The sequence below is a fragment of the Eubalaena glacialis genome, chromosome 1 (genome assembly GCF_028564815.1).
Source record: "Eubalaena glacialis isolate mEubGla1 chromosome 1, mEubGla1.1.hap2.+ XY, whole genome shotgun sequence".
NCBI lineage: Eukaryota > Metazoa > Chordata > Mammalia > Artiodactyla > Balaenidae > Eubalaena > Eubalaena glacialis.
Window position 1 is genome coordinate 61,430,023 of NC_083716.1, and position 19,967 is coordinate 61,449,989.

Here is a 19,967-nt window from a genome sequence, read left to right on the forward strand (position 1 = left end):
ATAGGCGCCTTAGACACAGGCCAGGGACATGGTACATCACAGCTCGTTTTCATTTGGTGAGGGAACTTTTCCTGGGGGATGAGGGCAAGAGGAGGGACAGGGGCCCATAGGGACCAACAAGAAGCCTTAGTGGGGGTGGCTGCTTGGCCAAGGTAGAGGGGTCCTCACACAGCCAAGGTGTTCTTAGAGGCTTTGGGGGTAGAAAGGGCCCTGGGGCTGGGGCTTTGGATAGGAGTTCATGCTATCTTGAAGCCTACCAATTTACACCACAGAATTTCAAAGCATTATTATGCAAACCTTTAAGTTCCAACAAAAGTTTAAATTAGACCTTTCCCCAGGGTCTTATGTCCCCAGCTGAGATATACCTGTGTGCCCCTTTCCCTTCCCCCATCCCTTCCTCTTTCTCTGATTGTCTGCATGCCTGCTTCCATGTACTTCTGCCCTAAGGAGGGGAGCTTGGGCTCCACACACATTTGCTGACATGGAGCTGGGGTTGACTGGCAGCCCCTCAGTTACAGGGGTGTGAGCTTGATGGTGGAGCCAGGTTAGGAAAAGGTGGCTAGTTGAGTTAGAGAGAGATTTTGCATATATTTTTCTGGAGAAGAAGCTAGAGTCAATCTTTACAAAGTATTTATTAAGTACCTATTAGAGGCTCAGTGCTACACTCAGTTCTAGAGGCACACAAGAGGTATAAGAGGAGATGCAGGTTTCATCCAGCCTCAAGAATTGCAAGGTCAATTAAAAAGTAAAGTGGACACACCTGGGATCAGCTAAGCACTGAATGGTATATGGTATTGGACCCTACATGGGATGGTTCAGTCCAAGAAGCTTCTGGGGAAGAGACTTATTGGAGAAAGTTAAAAGGAGGTAGGAAGATTGGAACCAAGTCAATGATTGCCTCTAGAGAATGGGATTGGAGGTGAAGGCAGGGTGGGGAGACACACCTTTTGTTTTTTTACTTTGTACACATGTGTTTTCTTTAAAATGATAATGTATTACTTCTGTAACTTAAAAACAACAAAAAATATTTTTATGGGTTCTATTATACATATTGATATACTCTGCCCAACTGGAACATGGGGTGTTTGGTAGAGGGATATAAAAAATACAGCTGGATTGGTCTGGTTGAGCAGAGGAATTGGAGGTTTGTGTGTTAGACCACAGAAAACACCATAGACCACTGAGCACGGAAGATTAAGAGTGATGTTTTCGAAAGACTTGGCTAAGCGTGTAAGGGTGAATAGAAGAGGGTAGGAACTAGACACAGGTATCAACTAGGATTTATTATAGTCTGGGTGTAGGGTGAAGAAATGATGATGAGAAATAGAAAGGGTTAATATTCAAAATAACCACCAGAGGAGCACAGACCAACCACTTGGAATAGGTGCTGCCTGTAGATCATTGGTCCAGCTCTACCCATGGGTGCTGGGCTCTGATTAGACATTAGCTCTGATGAGAGGTGTGGCAAAGGAAGTTCCCATTAGGTACGGGAGATTAAAAAAGGGTCCATCAAAGGTAATGGCAAAGTGTCTTGAATATTGAAAGAAACGGTGGTATCTTTGCTAGAAATGTGAGTAGTCGTGAAGGAATGTTTTGGTGGGAAGAGAAGTTTTGTTTTGACCATACTGAGATTGAGAGACAAGTGAAGATCTGGGCAGAGAGGTCTTCAAAGGTGCTGGGAGATACCTGGTGTAGCCCAGGGAGGTGTGCAGAGGGAGACTCACGTGAGTGAATCTCGTGTCCACTGAGGGAGGTACGTGCCAGGCAGGCGCTGGAGGAGTAGAGAGACAAGCACCTGAGCCAGAACAGCAAATTTTCCTGAAGGAGATGGCCCAGGAACTGAGTTTGAAGGACTAGTTGGATTTTGCCAAGTTAAGGAGGGGAGCGGAGAGGAGAGGACATTCCAGGCAAAGGGGATACACAAGTTTGAAACAGCACGATGATTCTGGGAACTCCATTAGCTTTTGTATGGTGGGGAAGCAGAGAGTGATTGCACAAAATAGGACCTGAAATAAAGCAGTGACAGCTGAGATGGTGAGAGGACGGGTTAAAGGTGTCATTAAGGAGTAGGTTTCTGGCAGAACTTTGTAGATACTGGCCTCAGGCACAGCCATGCCGGACTTGCCTAAGGAGCTAGTTAAAATACACAGATTCCAGGGTCCAGCCTGGAATTCAGATTCAGGAAGCCTTGGGCGGGAGGCAGAATCTGAATTTTAATAACACTCCCATTCCTCCATATGAATCCAAAGCACACAAATGTTGAAGAGTCCAGGAAAGGCAGAATTTCAGGGTTACCTGTTATTAAGGAGCTGGAAGAAGAGGAATTAGCAAAGGAAGTGGAGAAAGAGGTGGAGGAAGAACAGAGGTGTGCAACAATGCCAGCCCTTACAGGAACGCTGAGAAGGATACAGGCTAGGCAAACAGAATCGGTAGTTAAATTGCTTTAAATGAGAACATATGTGGGGAACCTAGCCCAGTTTCTGACCCTGATTAGGTACTCCGTAAATGAGTTTTATGCTTGAGAAAAGACTTTGAATATAGAGGTGGGAACAGAAGCTAAGATGCAAGAGTTTAAGAAGGGCATGACCAACCAAAATTCAAAGGCCAACAAGAGACAGGTTGGAGAAAATATTCATAGCAGGTGTGATGGGATGAGTTAATATTATTTTTATACAAAAGAGCTTTCTCTGATAAATAAGAATACCCCCTAAAATCCAGCAGATAAATGGTCAAAGAAGATGAACTGACAATCTGAAAAGAGGAAGTAGAATGAGTTAACAAATGTGGATGTTTAGCCTCACTGGTATCAGAGAAAGGCAGGTTGAAACGAGGTGCCATTTTTTGACTCTTAAGTTCGTGATGGTGGTGTAAATCGGAATGACCCCTCCTAAAGCAGCCTGTGTGTCAAAAGCCATAAAAATGTTCCTGTTTTACCCTTTAGTTCTGGGAATTTGTCCTAAAGGAATCACTCAAAATATGGAAAAACTGAAAGCAGAAAGATGTTCAACATGACATTACTTATAACCATGAGAAGATGGGAAACATCAAAAGCCCAAAGGATAATGACTAAATAATTATGGGAAATCTAATTGACCGTTACAAAGTTATTAATTTTTATGACTATATAATGACAGAAATGTTTCAAGTGGGAAAAGTGGGATATAAAGCAGTACATACACTACTGTCTAAATTTTGTTTAAAAAACAAAGTACTTATAGATTATATTCAGTGTATAATATGTGAATAGAAAAAGAACCGGGAGGAAACCCACTGAAGTGTTAATAGTAACTTCACTGGGTGATGGGAATTTGGGAAATTTTTATTTCATACATTTTTCTGTATTTTCTACATTTTTCACCTAGACCGTGTATTACTTTGATAATCAGAATAAAAATTAAGATACTATTTATTTTTAAAGTAAGACATTAAAAGAAAGGCATAAACTTGTATATAGCTTACAATGATATGTTTAAATTGCATACACAAAAGACTGGTAACAGTGATAGGATTATGGGTGTTTTTTTCCTTTTCTCTTTTCCAAATTGCTTGTAATGTGGCTGCAGTCCTTTTATAATCAGGAACAAGTATATAATAATGAACAGCGTGGTTGGATGAAAGTACTGCAAAAGGGGAAGGAAAAGACAAGGCAAGGTATGCGGGGTTTTGCTTTTCTGGGCCTTCTTGAAAGTCAAGGTGATAACCTGTGTTATGAGGGAGGCCTGTGAAGCCGCTCAGAAGATCCTGATCTGTCAGCATCCTGGATCTTTCTTTTAGACCCCATCCTCATTTCCCAGCGCCGCCCCCCATCCCCAGTTTCTGCTGCTTAAAGTCCATAGGGAGATTTCTTTCTTGCTGTTCAGAAGCTTTCACAGATGCTCGGATATTAGCCTTGGTTTGAGCAATGAGTCTACCTTGTGCAGTTGAATTTGGGGACTTCAGGTTCTGGTTAGGTTTCTTTGAAGGTAGATGCCAGTGACCCAGGATCTGTGGAGGAGTGAGAGCCACTTAAGAGGACAAGACTTGAGGGGCCCCTAATTGAGGACAACTTGTGCATTCCACTAGTCCCAGGCCAGAATGACCATCCAATCTTAAAAGAAAGAGCGAGGAAGCAAAGAAAAGGAGAGAGAAATAAGGAAAAGAAGGAAGAAAGGAAAGAAGGAAGGGAGGGAGGGAGGGAGGAAGGGAGGAAAAAGAAAAGTAAGAGAGAGATGCTATTATTTTCCTTAAGTACTGTTTGAATATTTGTTTAAGTGTGGAAAGGAGGCTTGAACCTTTTTCTGGTTTAAAATCTTTAATATTTAATTTATTTTTTTTAAGGAAACGTTTTGAGAGCATTCTGTTGCCCCATCAAGTAGGGTTGAGTTGATTGGACTATAAACACATGTTCTTTATTTATTTATTTACTTATGGCTGTGTTGGGTCTTCGTTTTTGTGCTAGGGCTTTCTCTAGTTGCGGCAAGTGGGGGCCACTCCTCATCGCGGTGCGCCGGCCTCTCACTATCGCGGCCTCTCTTGTTGCGGAGCATAGGCTCCAGACGCGCAGGCTCAGCAATTGTGGCTCATGGGCCTAGTCGCTCCGCGGCATGTGGGATCTTCCCAGACCAGGGCTCGAACCCGTGTTCCCTGCATTGGCAGGCAGATTCTCAACCACTGCACCACCAGGGAAGCCCCCAATATTTAATTTTTAAACATAAGTGAGGTATGGTTCTTTAAAATGATCTGGTAATTAAACAGTGCTGCAGGCTGCCGGAGGAGGAGGCCAGCTATGCATGGCTGAGGGCAAAACCCTAAAGGGATGGAGAAAGAAATTGAAAGAAACCTGCTCACCTGGTAGAAACTAACCCATGAGTAGAAAGGATTATCTCAAGTTTTCATGCAGGGCAGTTTAAGTAAGAGAGGCAGCTGGGAGCAAGTTGGGAACTTACTCCCCATTAGTTGAAGCAGACAGCAGAAAGTACTCTGCCTAAGGCAAGGTCTGGGTGAAAGCAACCTGCATGGCCTTTTGACTCCAAGACTGGCCCTGGTCTGTGCCCCTGCAGTTTTCAGTGCTGTAATTCCAGGCAAGTTAGAAGCCTGTACTCTGCTTTATCCTGGGGAAAAACCAGCGTCAACAAACGCAGTTGAACTTGGCAAACATTTGTTGATCGTATGCTGACTTTTAGACATTTTGCTAGGCACCATGGAGATTACCAAGACAAATAAGATAGGACCTTCCTTCAAAGTGTTACCACTCTGGTTGGATAAAGGGAGAAGTATATATATGAATGTAAAGCAACTCCCTATTTTTGGATAATTTGGAAGTAAAATCTCATCTGTGGGTATATATGAAAGGCTAAAGCAAGAGGCCTCATTATATTTAGGCTTTCTTTTTCTTTAGACCTATTTCTAAATTGTGGACCATTCTTTTAAATACTTGTAGTCCCCTTCTTTTGAATAGAATACGTTCTCAAAAATGTCTTCTCAAGCAGAGTGTCAGCTTCTTGAGGGCAGGAACATTTATCTGGGTTCACTATGCCTAGAATAGCCCTCAGTAAGCATTTGTTGGCTATCGTTAGATGAATATGCGAGTAAACGACACACAGACATGTTCCTAGGGGACTTCTGTCTCCCGGCGAGTTAATGATAAAATCCTTAATTACCTTTCACCTTTTAGACACAGTCTTCCAAGATACATTTGCAGTGTTCCGTGTGGTCTTTATTTTTCTGCTCTTGTTTCATGTCTGAACATAAAGTGTTTGAGCTTCTAATTGAGACCAAGGCATCCCTGCTTTCAGCATTCCCTGTGGTTTACATCTTTGTGTCCGTAAGATCACTGCACTTTTAATCACCAGCACGCCTGCTTTTCCATTGCCCCCTAATTACAAAATGCAATAAAACATTGAAATCTTATAAATGAGCATGGCCATACCAACAAAGAAATGGGTGCCAAAATTTAATATTTGTCAGATGATTTTCAAAAGCTCAACATCTTTCTCTGAAAAGGAGTTTTAGGAGTCCAGTGAAAAAAAGTCTACGTTCAGAAGTCAAATGTTGTTAAAGCTGAGGATGACCTAGAGTAGCTTTTGCTCTTTACCTGATAGCTGCTCGCTCGAATTTCAGGCAGACCTAGTAATGAAAGAAAATAAATAATCCTGTAGGTGAGCCAGATAAGCCCAAACCTATAAATTTGCAGCAAAATGTTACTTACTCTCATAGACTTGTGATTTAATCTCCTTTTAAGAGGTTTCTCTGAGCAAATCTGAGACACCTCAGAATATCCTCCATCTGTGTTTGTGAACCTGACAGCAGAGGAGTTCTTCCTCTCCCAGGGTCTGGAGGGGTGTGTGTGCCTGTCTGTCTAGATGCTGTTTTAACCCTTCTGGTGCTGGACTCCAGGTCTCCTCCTTCTGATCTTTTCTCCTGAGGCAGAGCCCATGCTGGTGCACTAACCTGCAGCGTCTCTGTGCTTCTCTTCTTACCTCCTCTTTCCCCTTCTCTTTCCCTTTTGCTGTGGTGTGTCCAGAAAAGGAAGTCGAGTTCCAGCGTGCACCTAATGGTGAGCCTTGCCTGCCCACCCATCCGCCCGCTCCATGCTGCCTGCGCCCGCCTGCCAGCCACGCAAACCCATTCTGCCATGTGCGTGTGCTTCACTCATCCTCACTGCATGTCTGTGCTGTGCGGGCAGGTGTGGCCTGTCCTGCCAGGCGGGGGCCATTGCCCGAGGTCGCCCAGCGGCCTAAGAAACGGGCACTGGAATGTGTGGTATGGCATTCCCTGCTGCAGCGCTTGGACTGCCCCCAGCAGCCCAGGGCAGGATGTGAAGCTGGTAGGGATTCGGGGCCAGGTGGCAAGCACAGGGGGAGACCCTCACTCACGGTCGCTCAGGAGGAGAGGCCCTGCTCACCGGGCACAAACAGCCGTTTCCTACAGACGGGCAGCCAGCGGACCTCTGTGTGGTGTGCAGAGGAGCAGGTTGTAGGCTCTCGGCTCTGAGCCTCACTCTCCTGGCCTTTTCCCCTGTGCAAGTGCCCATTAGCACGCTGTGCCCAGTGTTTCATCCTTCCCACCCCGCCCGCAGAAGCAACAGCTGAAAGGCTGCAGAGAGCGCATATTCTTTCTCATGGGACACAGGACACCCAGGGGAACACAGCAGCCTGAATCCTTATGAAACCATCTATTAAAGCCAGAGGTGGGGCCACCTGGGTGACATCCCAGGCCTCTGCAGATATGGCAGTTTTTACAGACACCCTGCAGTCCTTGCCCCCTGCCAGGGTCTTTGTCTCAGCTGGGTTTTGCAAATATAATAGCTTTGTCCAATCAGCCCCAAACAGGTCCATGTCAGCAGCTGAGCTAGGAGGGCTCTGCTGTTTTCTGGGGGTATATGGAAGAGAGCAGAGTTCATGTGAAATTAGACCCACATCCTGTCTACTCCTGGGGCCCCCTTCTCCAGCCTGCAGAGTTCAGCGGAGTCTGATAGCACTTAGGTACCTGGCTTGAGGTTCCATGCCTAGCCCTGAGTTTGGGGACATCTCAACCATTGATAGCAAGTTACGGCTTCAGGTCTGGTCCAAGGGGCCATAAAAGAGGCCTCCAGGCAAGAAGAAGTAGGACAGTCTGGATGGCTTTCTGTACGTGTTCTAGGAGAGAAGCAGCACATCCTAGCTGCCAGCGTGCCCTCATTTGCGCCCTGCACAGAGATGGTAGCTGTACATTTGTCTCTCTGCTTGTTGAAGAATTTGCAGGCATCAGGCTGCTCCTCAGTGTCCACCGACTCCGCAGGGACTCCCAGTGAGACTGAGCGTATTGGTTAGGAGATTGTAAGAGGCAGAGAGCATCAATAGGACTCCCTGCCCTGGAGATTGGCCTCCTTCCTTCCTCGCCATCCTCCCCCCACCCTCCCTTGCTGTGCCACTCAGTGTAATATTTTGAAAGGCAAGGAGATAGCCCAGTGGTCTGCTGTTGGGAATGTTGGCCTGCTGGGCAACCTACTCTTTCCTGGGGACTGGGTTCTGGATTCACCTGCCGCTCCTTGGAGCTCTGCCCTCATTCCCAGCTGACCAGGTCGAAGATTGATCAGGCAGAAAGGCCAACAGCACAGCCCTGTCTCTACTCCCTAGGGTCAGTGGATGCATTTTGTATCCAAATTCCGCCCCTTTCCTCTCTGGACACCATCTCCTAGGCCAGGTTTTCTTCCTCTCCTTGTTCCTCTTCTTTTCAGATCAGGCTTCAATCTGGTGTTGTAAGGGGAAGGAAATGCAGGTGGCAGGTTGAAAGGGCAGCAGGGGACTGCCCACAGTTAGGGGACCCAGAGTTTCTGAATTTTGTTCTGCTTTCTTATAAACCACACTCCTTTCCCCCTATAAAGTGAGAAGATCCTGAATTTCTTTGGGTGTGAAGTATGATTGTGCAGTGACATGGCACCTGGCATCAGCAAAGATTTCTGGAGAGATGCTTTAAAACAAGTCTTTGGGCTCATCCCACCTTGAGGATGCCTCCTGGGCTAGGTCTCTGGGTCCCTCCAAATAATCTCCTCTGATCATCTCTCCAACCATTGTTCCCATCCCGTAGTGTTATGGAGGCCACCTCAGGCCTAGCTCCTCCGGGCCAGGCCGGGGGGGGCAAGGGAGGTCTGGGAGTCGAGCGGCTTTGGTGACTCTAGAGGAACTAAACCATCTGTTTTCTTGTCTCAGCCACAGAGCAACAACAAAAACAGTCTCGTAAGCCCAGCCCAAGAGCCCGCGCCCTTGCAGACGGCCATGGTACCTCCTGACTGCCGCTTCTCCGCCCCTGCCCCTGGCTGCCTCCCCTCCTTCCCGCGGCCCTTTTCCTTCCTCATCCCTGTAGAGCAGGCTGCTCTGTGCGCTGCCCCGTAGGCCCCTTCCCGCTCGCTGTCGTGCTTGGCCGTGCTCCTTCCTGCATGGCAGAACTGCCGCTCCTGCTCCTTTTGCTCTCGGCGGGGGAGAGTGATCAGGGCTCTCAGCTAAGCCTCCCAGCCCCAGGCTGGGCCCTCAGTGGGTCTGCTGCAGGGGCCGGGAAGGTGAGTTGCTTATAAAAGGAGAGGGTAGGAGCTTCCTTGGGATCTGTACATCAGTTCTTGGAGGCCTCCTTGTAAAATCTGCCTCAGCCTCTCCTTTGCAAAGCAATGAATAGGAAGGGGGGCTGGGGTCCCCCACCTCTGGATGGTGCTGAGGTGTCTGGGTTCCTGGAGAACCCCATGCTGTCCGAGTTCTTTCTGGGCTCAGCCAGGGGCACTGTGTGCTCTCAGAGCTCCCTCTGCTGGTGACTAGAGTTAGCAGGGGGTGTCTGGGAGAGAGGGAGGGGGAATTGTGCTGCTCCTCCTACTTCCTGTGGCCTCTGGAGCTGCCTGCTGTGGTGCTGTAGGGACAGGAACTCTGGGAGAGGCAGAGGGTGGGTGAAGCAGGCGGCTCTCTGGGCTCAGCTTGCTGAGGGCCATTCCAGGTCTTTCTGGGAGACCTTAGTCCACTCTCCCGGCATCCCTGCCTCCTGCACACCCCTTGATGAACACTGTTGTCAGGGCCCGGCCTGTGCCCTCAAGCCTACAGCTCCTCCAGTGTACTTGTCCCATGGGAGAAAGGACACTCAGATTCAGCAGGAATCGGGAACAGGGGCCCTTGTCCTCGGCTTCCCCGGTACCTGCTTCCATTAAGCGCCAGGCCTCTCCTCCTTACCAGCCAGTGCTGTCCCCTAAATCTTGGGCTTCCAGCTGCCTGGGACCCAGTTGAGCCAGGATATTTTGTCTTGTGAGAATGGCTGGCGAGCAGGCCTCAGTGGTCATCACAGGGTCAGTGTATGAGGGTGCTGGGGTAGGGGTGGGGTCCCTTAGGGAAGAGCTGTAGGTCTGTCCCCAGGTCAGGAGGGTAATTTTCATCTTCTCTCACAGGAGCCACAAACCACCGTGGTCCACAACGCTACAGATGGGATCAAGGTAAGTGGCTCCTGAACCAGTCTCCTGCTTTCCAGGTCAGCAGGAAACAGGTGGGCTGGGTCACAGGGTTTAAGTGTCCTGCAGATGGCAGCCTACAGGCTGCACCTCAAGGCCAAGGTATTTGCAGAGTCTAGGCTGGGGGTAGCACATGCCTGTTTATCACTCTGTTGCCAGGGAGGGCATCATACCTTAGTGGTGCTGAGCTCAGGGTCTAGAGCCAGACAGGCCTGAGTTTGCATCCTGGCCCTGGGCCCCTGGACAAGTCACTCTCCCACGCTGCACCTCAGTTTCCTTATCTGTAAATTGGGGATAATAAAAGTAGAATCTTCCTCCATGTGAAGTTTAAATGAGAGTAAACATTAGCTAGAAAAACAGAGGCAAGAGTATAATCAGACCCTAGAGCAGTCATTCCCCATTGCCTCACTCCTTTATGCCCTCAATAACCTTGTCTCTATATTTTCACTACCATTAGTAAATATTTATTGAGCCCAAAACCATCCACGGCTCTGGTTTACAGAGGTGACGAGACGAAATCCCTCTCCACAGGTGTAGGGGAGGCAGATAATAAACCAAAAACCAAATAAATAAGATAAAATCCAGTAGTGATAAGTGCTATGAAGAAAATGATGCAAAGTAAATAGATAATGAACAGGGCCTTTAATTAAGTGGTCGGGGAAGGGCCTCCCTCAGGAGGCGATATTTGAGCTAAAAACTAAAAGACTGGAAGGAGACAGCCAGGCAGACTCTGAGGCAGAGTGCCGCAGACAGAGGGAATGCAAGGGCAGGGGCTTGGCACATATACGGGACAGAAGAAATCAGAGCTAAGGGTGTGGTGAGCAAGGGGGAGAGTAGCAGGAGGGTGGTGAAGCTGGAGGAGCAGACAGGACCTGCTCTGTAGGACTTGATAGGAGTTTGCATTTTTTTTTCCAGCAGCAATAAGAAGCTGTTGGAGGCTCTTAGCAGGGGAGTAATGGCGTCTGATTTACACTCTGGCTGTGTTATGGGCAAGAACTTTAGGGAGGAAGCAAGTGTGGAAGCAGGGAGACCAGGCAGCTATTGTGTAGTTCAGGTGCCAGATGTTGGCATCTTGGGCTGAGGTTGTAGCTGTGCGTTTGAGGAGAAGAGGTAAGACACGTGATTTATTTTGGAGGTAGAACTGACAGATTTGGTTTTAGATTAGATAATTGGGATATGAGGGAAAGAGAGAAAGAAAAGAATCAGCATAAAAATCAAACCTAGAAGATGACTGTAGGTTTTAGCCTGAACAACTGGATAAGTGGTACATTTACTGACTTGGGGAAGACTCAGGACGGTGTTTGGGAATCCAGAGTTTTATAAGAGTCAGATGGCAAGGGTGGAAATAGAACCTTCTGATTCCTCCTTGCAGCTCCCGTAGGAGCACAGGCTCTGCTTTTGTTCTGCTTGGCTCCTCTGGGCCTGATTTATAGAAATTTGTTCTTTTTGGCCTGCAGGGCTCCACAGAGAGCTGCAACACCACCACAGAAGATGAGGACCTCAAAGGTAGGTGCTAGCCCTTGGTGGGGAAGGGGCCCCAGCAGTGTCCCAGGTACCTAGGCTCCAGTGGGGCACCTGCCTTGTCTGCCCCCAGAACTGAGTTTGGTGGCTCCTTATACCCCAGGAGAAAGTTTGGCATAAAAGCTACTTTCCATGGGCCAAGATATGAGGCCCTGTCTCTTGTTGCTGGGCTGGGCAAGTGGCTTCTCTTCTTTGACCCCAAGTCTGGGATAGCTAAACGAATGCTGTTCCTGAGCCTGTCCAGGCTCAGGGCTCAGAGGACTGTTCCTGTCGCTGCTGCGATGTGATATCCCAGAACAGGGACATCTTGAGTCCCTGCAGAAGCAGCCTATAGATGTCATGAGCCATTAGTAGGGTGACCAGTCATCCCAATTTCCCCAGGACTGAAGTGATTCCCAGGATGTGGAACTTTTGGTTTTAAAACTAGGACAGTCCTGGACACGTCGGGGTGGGTTGGTCACTCTTATCACAAAGCTTTGGCATGAGTGACGGAGTCAGAACCACATTTGGCCCTGTCCCAGTGGTCCTGTGCAGACCACCAGCTTAAGTTTGGGCCTGGCCAGAGTGCCAGGGGGTGTGGGAAGGCATGGCAGGCCAGGCTACTGGGAATCTCTGTCCTGCTTTTTGGTTTGGCCTCCTGGAATTGCTCCCTTTGCCTTCAGTAAGTGACCTTAGGCCAGGTCCTCAGAAAAGTTGGAGGAACGTTACAGGACAGAGCTGAGAGAGCATGCCCAGCGGCAATAAGGGAGCAACAAACCTCTGGTAATACAAAAAAGAAAAGGAAAAGAAAAAAAAAAGCATAAACGTATAAGGCAGTAAAGAACAGTGCCTCCGGGGCTGCTGGGATTGAGGTCAGATCTGTTCACTTCTGGCGATGCTGGCAGAGTAAGCGGCTCCTTCACTGCTGGGCTCTTGACCTTGTAGCCTCGCCCCCTGGAACATCTTCCCCGGAACTTGTACAGGCTGTTCGAAGGCTCCTCTGGAAGCCACAAACCCAGGTCTGTGCCCCTTCCTGGGGCTCTCAGCTGGGAGGCCTCTCTGGCAGAGGCGGCGACGTGGGACGTGGTCCAGTGTCCACAGCAGCCCGAGGCGTTGCCTTGCCCCGGCTCTTCAGTGCCACGGGCTCGGGTCCTGTCTGGCTTGCTCGCTCACCTGCCTTGTTCTGTTTGTTTTGGCTGCTCTGCCTTGCCCTGCCCTGCCCTGCCCTGGCTGGCTAGCTGCCCCGCTCCGCACTGGGAATGGCAGCTCGGTGCCTGAAGGACGGAGCTCCCGGGACAGAACAGCCCCCTCTGCAGGCATGCAGCCCCAGCCTTCTCTCTGCTCCTCAGCCAGTAAGTGTGAGGGAGGCACATTCTGGCTTCCGTCTCCCTGGCTCGTCCTCAAGCCCCTCGGGGATTCCCCCCCAGCCCCTCCCCAGAGCTGTCAGCCCAGCCCAGCTGTCCCTCTGGTCAGCCTCAGGAGCTCAGCCTCTGCTGGGTGTGGGAGCTGATTGGAGGTGCTGTTAGGACCAGGCAGGGGCCCTTGAGACCGGGGCCCAAAGACATGAAGAAGAGCGGGTGGAAGATCGTTGCAGGAGGGAAGGAGTAGAAAGGCACTGGGATATGCAGTGGGCCTTGCCTCAGCACCGAGCGGGAAGAAAGGTGGAGTCAGGAGTCAGGTCCAGGGTAGTGGGCATGGGGGGGGGGTGAAATTTGCCATAGTCAAGAAACCATGTCGGGATGTGGTGCTTCTTGAGGCTAAGCGTAATATCATATTAAGAGCTTGGGGTGAGACAGACCTGAGTTTAAATCCAGCTACACTACCTTCACAAATGTGTGAAGTAGCTTAACCTCCCAGAGCTACAGTTTACTTATCTGTAAAGTGGGGATAAAATGGCACCTACCTTATAGCATTATGGAAAATAAATGGGATAGTAGAATGTTCTGGGTATGATGCTTTGCTGGGTTAATGGTAGCTTGTATTTGTATTTTTAGTTGTGTTTTTGTAGAGGATGCCTTTGTCTGCGTCTTTCCCTCCTACCATCTGTCCTTTCAGAGTTTCTAAACACGATCCTCTTCACCCGTAGGGCGCCAGTCAGGTCCTGCAGATGGGTGTGGTGGGGTTGGAGAGGGTGTGTGTGTGTGTGTGTGTGTGTGTGTGTGTGTGTGTGTGTGTACGTGTGCCTACCTGCTTGCCTCTAGAAAGTGGATAGAGCTCTGTTCCCCTCACCTCCTGTTTATTCACCTAGAGCTGCCCCCATGATGGTGCTGATGGCTGTAGAGCCCCCTACTGGCTGTACCATTGGCTGCTCTGCCTTCTCCCAGTGGTGCCCCTTAGCTGTGCTGTTCTAATGCTCACATTTGTCTTGCAGCCTCTCGCTCCTGTGAGGAAAGGCTTGTGGCCTGGGCCGGCCTGGGGCTCCGGTCAGGGTTAGCCCGAGCTCAGTACGAGGCCTCCCTTACCCTGGCGGTACCCTCTGCTAATAGTGGCGCTCCCTGTAAGTGAGCTGCCTAGGAGAGCAGGATGTCACCAGCAGTCCCTTGGCTTGGGATTGGGGTAGGGGGCGCTCTGAGGGCACCAACTCTGCCTGCCTGTCAGTCTGAAGCTTGTCTTGGTTTTCCTGAGGGACATGTCCTGGCTTGAGAGCTGGTATGAGATTTAGAGCCTTTCCAAGGCTTGTCCAGCGTAAACGGAACTGTCTCACTGGTGAGAGGCTCCATTTAAAGAAGAGTGTTTATAGTTCCAAGATCCTTTATCCCAGAAAAGCCCTGTGGAGGAGACGAGCAGGGTGAAGAGAATTAAGCATCCATCCCAGGGCTCTGTTCATCCTTTGGAGCCCTCATCCCTGGCTAGATTCTGCTCTCAGGCTGGCTGTCGCCCAGGGCTAAGTTCTGGACCGCTGAGTGAGGGCTGGGGGTGGGGAGGTGGTAACTGAGACCTGACTGAGCCCCTTCAGGTGAGAGAAGCAAGTGGGTGGTGGAAATAGCCATATCGGGAGATGGTTCTTTGAGAGGCTGAACTTCCTGGGGATCAATCAGATACACAGACTGAGGGCAGAATATTCACAATGTGTCAGGCTCCTCGGCTGTTAAAGACAAGAGTGTTTTCTGCATCCTGGTTGTTGATGGAGAGGGAGGCAAAGGCCAGAGGATCATAAGGCGGGCTTTGTGGGGAGGGGGTCGTTAGCTCTATGGACAACAGAGGGGGAATGGAGGGAAAGGTGGGCTCCTCTTCCTGCAAAGGGCCTTAAAGACAGAGAAGACAGGGATGTCTTTGTCAAAGAGATCACAGGGGATTCTCTGAAGGATTGGGGAGGGCTTTCCGTCACTTGGGAGATTCCCAGTCTCACACGGGTAAATTGCTGGATTTTTCCCCCCACAGTGCGAAAACAGGAGATCATTAAGATCACAGAACAACTAATTGAGGCCATCAACAATGGGGACTTTGAGGCCTACACGTGAGTAGAGACTTATTTCCTTGAGACCCAAGTCATCTCTCGAGGCCTTCCCTCCTCCCAAAAAGCAGCTGGGACCAGGGGAAAAGAGAAGGCTGGGCCTTGTGCACAGTGTCTGACTTAAACACCAGGCCTCTAGCCTGGGAGCCCTTCCAGGTAGACATCAGTGATTGAGCCCGCCTGTGGTGTCTGGGCCGTGGGCTGAAAGGGCAGAGCTAAGCGGCTTGGCAGGCAGGGCTCTAAGATCTCAGCCGTCTTGTCAGGCCCAGCCCACAGCTAACCTGCTGTGGGACAGACACCACTGATGGGGAAGAGAGACGAGTAATTCTCATACAAGACTGACGGGCTGCTTTTTTTTTCCCCCCTGCAGGAAGATTTGTGATCCAGGCCTCACTTCCTTTGAGCCTGAGGCCCTCGGTAACCTCGTGGAAGGGATGGATTTCCATAAGTTTTACTTTGAGAATCGTGAGTGGGTTCGTGCTGCTGAGATACTCCTGCCTGCCCCTCACCCTCTTGCCTCTGTCCCCGCTCACCTTCTCCTCTTCCCAGTTGCCCGCTTTTCCCTTACTGGACCTGCCTGCCGCACCCTGGTCTATGTGCTTGCCCCCTTGGGCCCTGAGGATGGTCTTCAACTGGCACCTTCAAAGGCCCGCCTCCAGAGCCCCACCTGCCCCTGCATTCTGCAGCTGCCTCGTGGCAGTGCCAGTGCCAGTTGCCATAATCAAGGCCACTGTATTTCTTTAAGCCTCGCCTCTTTCCAAGACGATTGGAAACCATGCGAGGTTAGGTTGAGATGATCTCAGCTCTGTGTCTGCAGGTTTCAGAATAGAGGAAATTAAAACCAGGATAAGAATGTGCAAGCAAGTAACAGGGCACTGTTGGTGATTGTGAGATTGGAAGTTGTGGCTAGGGTCCTCCTCCTAGCCGCGAGGGAGACAGGAGTCCTGGCTGGGGGTCAGGGGAGCGGGGTATATGCTCTGGACAGTTCCTGGAAGTCCCAGAGGATAAGAAGCTGATTCATCTCCTCCTCCCATCTTTCTTTCCACTAAGACCGTCCCCCCTCTTATTTTTTTCTCATCTTTTTCACTTTATCCTGGGCTTTCCCCATCCTGCCCTGGATTTTATTTTCTCACTATTTTCTCTACTAACTGCCATCCTCTCCATGTCTTAGCTGCAGTTATAAATCCTAGGTTATCTAGGTAATTCTGTTAGCCAGAAGCAATTCCAGAATTTATAGAAGCTCTCTGAAAGGTCTCATGTAGCCCCTAACATTTGAATTGAAGTAAAATATGAATCTCAATAAAAGCAACACAATCCATAGTGTTTGCTGATAATGGCAACCCATCTTCTTTTGGTTTTCCCCCAGAGGACCTGGGAACCCTGGGAATATCCTGAGCTTGGTGCTTTGGTGACATTTTTTTTTTTTTTTAACTTTGGATCTTTTTAAAATCAGAAGTCAATTTTGAATATTTTAAGTTCTTGATTTTGCTCTACAGCCCTAATTAGGGACAAGCCAACCCTTATGAAATCTAAACCCACCTGTTAGGGTAGAAAGATCATCATAGGCTTTCGTTAAGATAGTGCTGAGTTCAAATGTGTGATTTGGACAAATTACTTAACCTCCTTGAAACTATTTCCTTATCTTATAATGAAGAAAATAATATTGACCAAGGAATATGGCTCATGCGTGTAAAACCCCCCAGCACAACGTCTGATTAAAACAGTAGCTGCTATTATCATTGTTCCACACCTTTCTCTTCCTTTTGAATAATCAAGACTAATCTGATGGGGTTTCCCAGCCTCTGGAAGGTGTATGGGGACTTGGAGACTCACAGAATGGTTACTGGAGAGAGGGTGAGACTTAGGAAGTGCAGGCTGGGAGGAAAATGCCAGTCCCCAGCCCTGACACCCTCCTACCTACCCCACCCTGCCCTGCCCCCTACAGTCCTGTCCAAGAACAGCAAGCCCATCCACACCACCATCCTGAACCCACACGTCCACGTGATCGGAGAGGACGCGGCTTGCATCGCCTACATCCGCCTTACCCAGTACATCGATGGGCAGGGCCGGCCTCGCACCAGCCAGTCAGAGGAGACCCGGGTCTGGCACCGCCGGGATGGCAAGTGGCTCAATGTCCACTATCACTGTTCAGGGGCCCCTGCCGCACCGCTGCAGTGAGCTCAGCCACAGGTGCACCTGGTGGGGGGTTGGGGAGCGGCTGGGACAAGTGGGGTCAGAGGAGGAAGAAGAGGTTGAGAGGTGGCATTGGGGGAGGATATATGGGCCATCCCAGAAGAGTAGCGAAGGCTGGACAGTGTGGTGGTTGTAATAAGTCATGCTCTGAAGTCAGACAGACTTGGGTCTGGCTCCTTGACTCCAAATTGGGTGACCTTGGACAGGTTACTTCCCCTCCCTAAGCCTCATTTTCCTCAGCTGTCAATAAGAAAGAAGGAGGGACTTCCCTGGCGGTCCAGTGGTTAAGACTCCGCCCTTCCACTGCAGGGGGCGCGAGTTTGATCCCTGGTTAGGGAACTAAGAGTCCACATGCCCGCAGTGCAGCCAAAAAACAAAAAAAAAAAAAGGAAGGAGCGGTGCCTACCTCCTTTGTTGTTGTGAGGATTAAATAATATACTTGTAAGTAAAGCACTTCGTAAGTGCTCAGCAAATGTGAGGCAGTGTTATGTTTAAATACTAGCTTCTCCCCCATCCTCCACCCTCTCAGGCAGACTTGACCACGTGTGTAGTGTGTTTAAGTCTCTGGAACTCCTCTGTGTGGGTATTGTCCTCTGTTCTGTTACCACATCTGTTCTGTTTGACAGGGGCATAAGGAGATCCCAGCCGGAGGTCAAACCTTCGCAGCCAGTGGCTCTGGAGGGCCTGAGTGACAGCGGCAGTCCTGTTCGTTTGAGGTTTAAAACAATTAAATTACAAAGCGGCAGCAGCCAATGCACGCCCCTGCATGCAGCCCTCCCGCCCGCCCTTCGTGTCTGTCTCTGCTGTACCGAGGTGTTTTTTACATTTAAGAAAAGAAGATCGTTTTAAAAAAAAATGGGATCCATACCGTGATGCGTTTTAAAACCACCGATAGCCCTTGGGCTAGCAAGAAGGCAGGAGTTTGTGTGATGCCCATCCTGGCACAAGCAATGGGCTCACCTACCAGCCCTGAAGAGGTGAGCTCAGCCTCTGGCCTCCATGGACTCAGGGGACCAGGCAAGAACTCTGACAGAACTTTGGGGGTTGTGATGTGATTACAGCCCCTGAGGTGGCCTACCTGCCCCAGGTCTAGGAATGGACATCTTCAGAATTTGTATACACGCCTAGAATGAGGCTGATGAAGAACATCATGGCCAACAGACCTACTTGGGAGAGAACGCGGAGCTCCCAGCCTGCCGTGGAGGCAGCTGAGAAACAGTGGCCTCAGGACTGAGAAGCAGGGCCCAGACATTGCTGTACTGTACCATTTAGTATAGAAGGGAAGAGAATTGGTGCTGCAGAAGTGTGTCCGCTACAAAGCTGATGAGAAACTTCGTATTAGTCTGACATGCACTCACTGACTCATCCATTTCTATAGGATGCACAATGCACATGGGCCCTGCTATTGAGGCCCCATCCTTGCAGCTGGGAAGTGGGAGGGGTTGCCGCTTTGCTTCGTGTTTGTTTTCTTATAACTTAGCAAGAGAGAGCCGGGCCTTGGTCTGGGCTCCCCCTGCTGCCTTTGGCAGTTATGTTTCCGTGCTGATTTGGACCATCTTTGTCTTGCCTTTTCATGCTGGTGGTCCCTGTGCTGACCCTCATCTGGGCCTGGGCCCTCTGCCAAGTGCCCCTGTGGGATGGGAAGAGTGAGGCAGCGGGATTGAGTGATGGTTGTTTCTATGCATTCAGGCTGCCCTCGGGGCTGCCTCCCTTCTTACTCTTCCCTTGCTGCACGCCCATCTCTTTTCCTGTCTTTGAGATTGACCTGACTACTCGGGCAAGAAGAGGTATCCTCTATAAAGAGACCTCCTTACTGACCAACTGAAGTATAGACTTAACTGCTGGACAATCTGCATGGGCATCACCCCGTCTCTCACCTGCATGTACCCAAAAGAGATGTCCAGAGCCAAGGCTCCTACATTCATTGTCCCTCTCTGTGCTCAAGGAGTTCCATTCCAGGAGGGAAAACTTTATACTCTAAGCAGATAGCAGAGAAGATAATGGAGGAGCAATTGGTCGTGGCCTTGGTTTCCCCCAAAACAACTGTGCAGACCTGTCTGCACAAATGTCTGCACTATTGGGGGATAGATGGGTAGGCCCCAGCTCCCTGGACTGCCTTAAGGAGGCACAGGAGCTGGGAGAAGAGGCAAAGCTACAGGTTTACCTTGGAGCCAGCTGAGAAGAGAGCAGACTCACAGGTGCTGGTGCTTGGATTTAGCCAGGCTCCTCCGAGCACCTCCTGCATGCCCCAGCCCCTGGGCCCTAACCCTTTCCTGCCCTGCAGCCTGCAGTACCACCACGCAGACACCTTCACCACAGGGTTTGGTTTTGCTGGCTTGAAGACAAATGGTCTTAAGAATTCATTAAGACCCATAGCTTCATATGGCTGCTCCAGCCCCACTTCTTAGCATTCTTAATCCTCTTCTGGGGCTAATGTCAGCATCTGTAGACAATAGACTATTAAAAAAAAATCACCTTTTAAACAGGAAATGAGAAGGCATTTGATGCAGAATTTTTGCATGATGACATAGAAATAATTTAAAAATAGTTAGTGTTTGTTCTGAATGTTGGTAGACCCTTCATAGCTTTGTTACAATGAAACCTTGAAGATATTTAATAAAATAACCTTTAAACACTCCATTGTGTTACTGCTGTTGGAGGCTTATGGCCAGAGGCTTAGTTTAACAGCTTGGGTTACAAGGCTTCAGGTGGAGAGATATACCTTCTCCCACCCCTTTTGGGCCCATTTTAGAATAAGACTTCCTCATAAACTCATCAGCCTCCAATTAGTCCCCCGGGCTGCTGAGGCGAGTTTGGAGCGGGGGGAGGAACTCGGGCCCTTAGCGGGTGAGCTCGGAGTCTCGCCCCGCCCCCGGGCCC

The 19,967-nt window shown here is 49.6% G+C and overlaps 1 protein-coding gene across 18 annotated transcripts in view; it reads left to right on the forward strand.

Moving 5' to 3' along the window:
* Positions 1–19,677, forward strand: part of CAMK2G (calcium/calmodulin dependent protein kinase II gamma) — a 53,966-nt gene extending 34,289 nt beyond the window's left edge. For 4 of the 18 annotated variants that reach the window (XM_061180340.1, XM_061180356.1, XM_061180459.1 and 1 more), the window contains 8 exons: positions 8,670–8,738; positions 9,881–9,925; positions 11,398–11,446; positions 12,679–12,792; positions 14,822–14,897; positions 15,265–15,359; positions 16,840–17,084; positions 17,714–19,677. In XM_061180340.1, coding sequence (XP_061036323.1) covers positions 8,670–8,738; positions 9,881–9,925; positions 11,398–11,446; positions 12,679–12,792; positions 14,822–14,897; positions 15,265–15,359; positions 16,840–17,072 — 681 coding nt within the window. In that variant the 3' untranslated portion in view covers positions 17,073–17,084; positions 17,714–19,677. Of the gene's footprint in view, positions 1–6,502; positions 6,536–8,669; positions 8,739–9,880; positions 9,926–11,397; positions 11,447–12,678; positions 12,793–14,821; positions 14,898–15,264; positions 15,368–16,839; positions 17,085–17,713 lie in introns of those variants that run through there. The other 14 variants (XM_061180348.1, XM_061180375.1, XM_061180386.1 and 11 more) reach the window with 9 other exon arrangements.
* Positions 19,678–19,967: the final 290 nt, after the last annotated feature.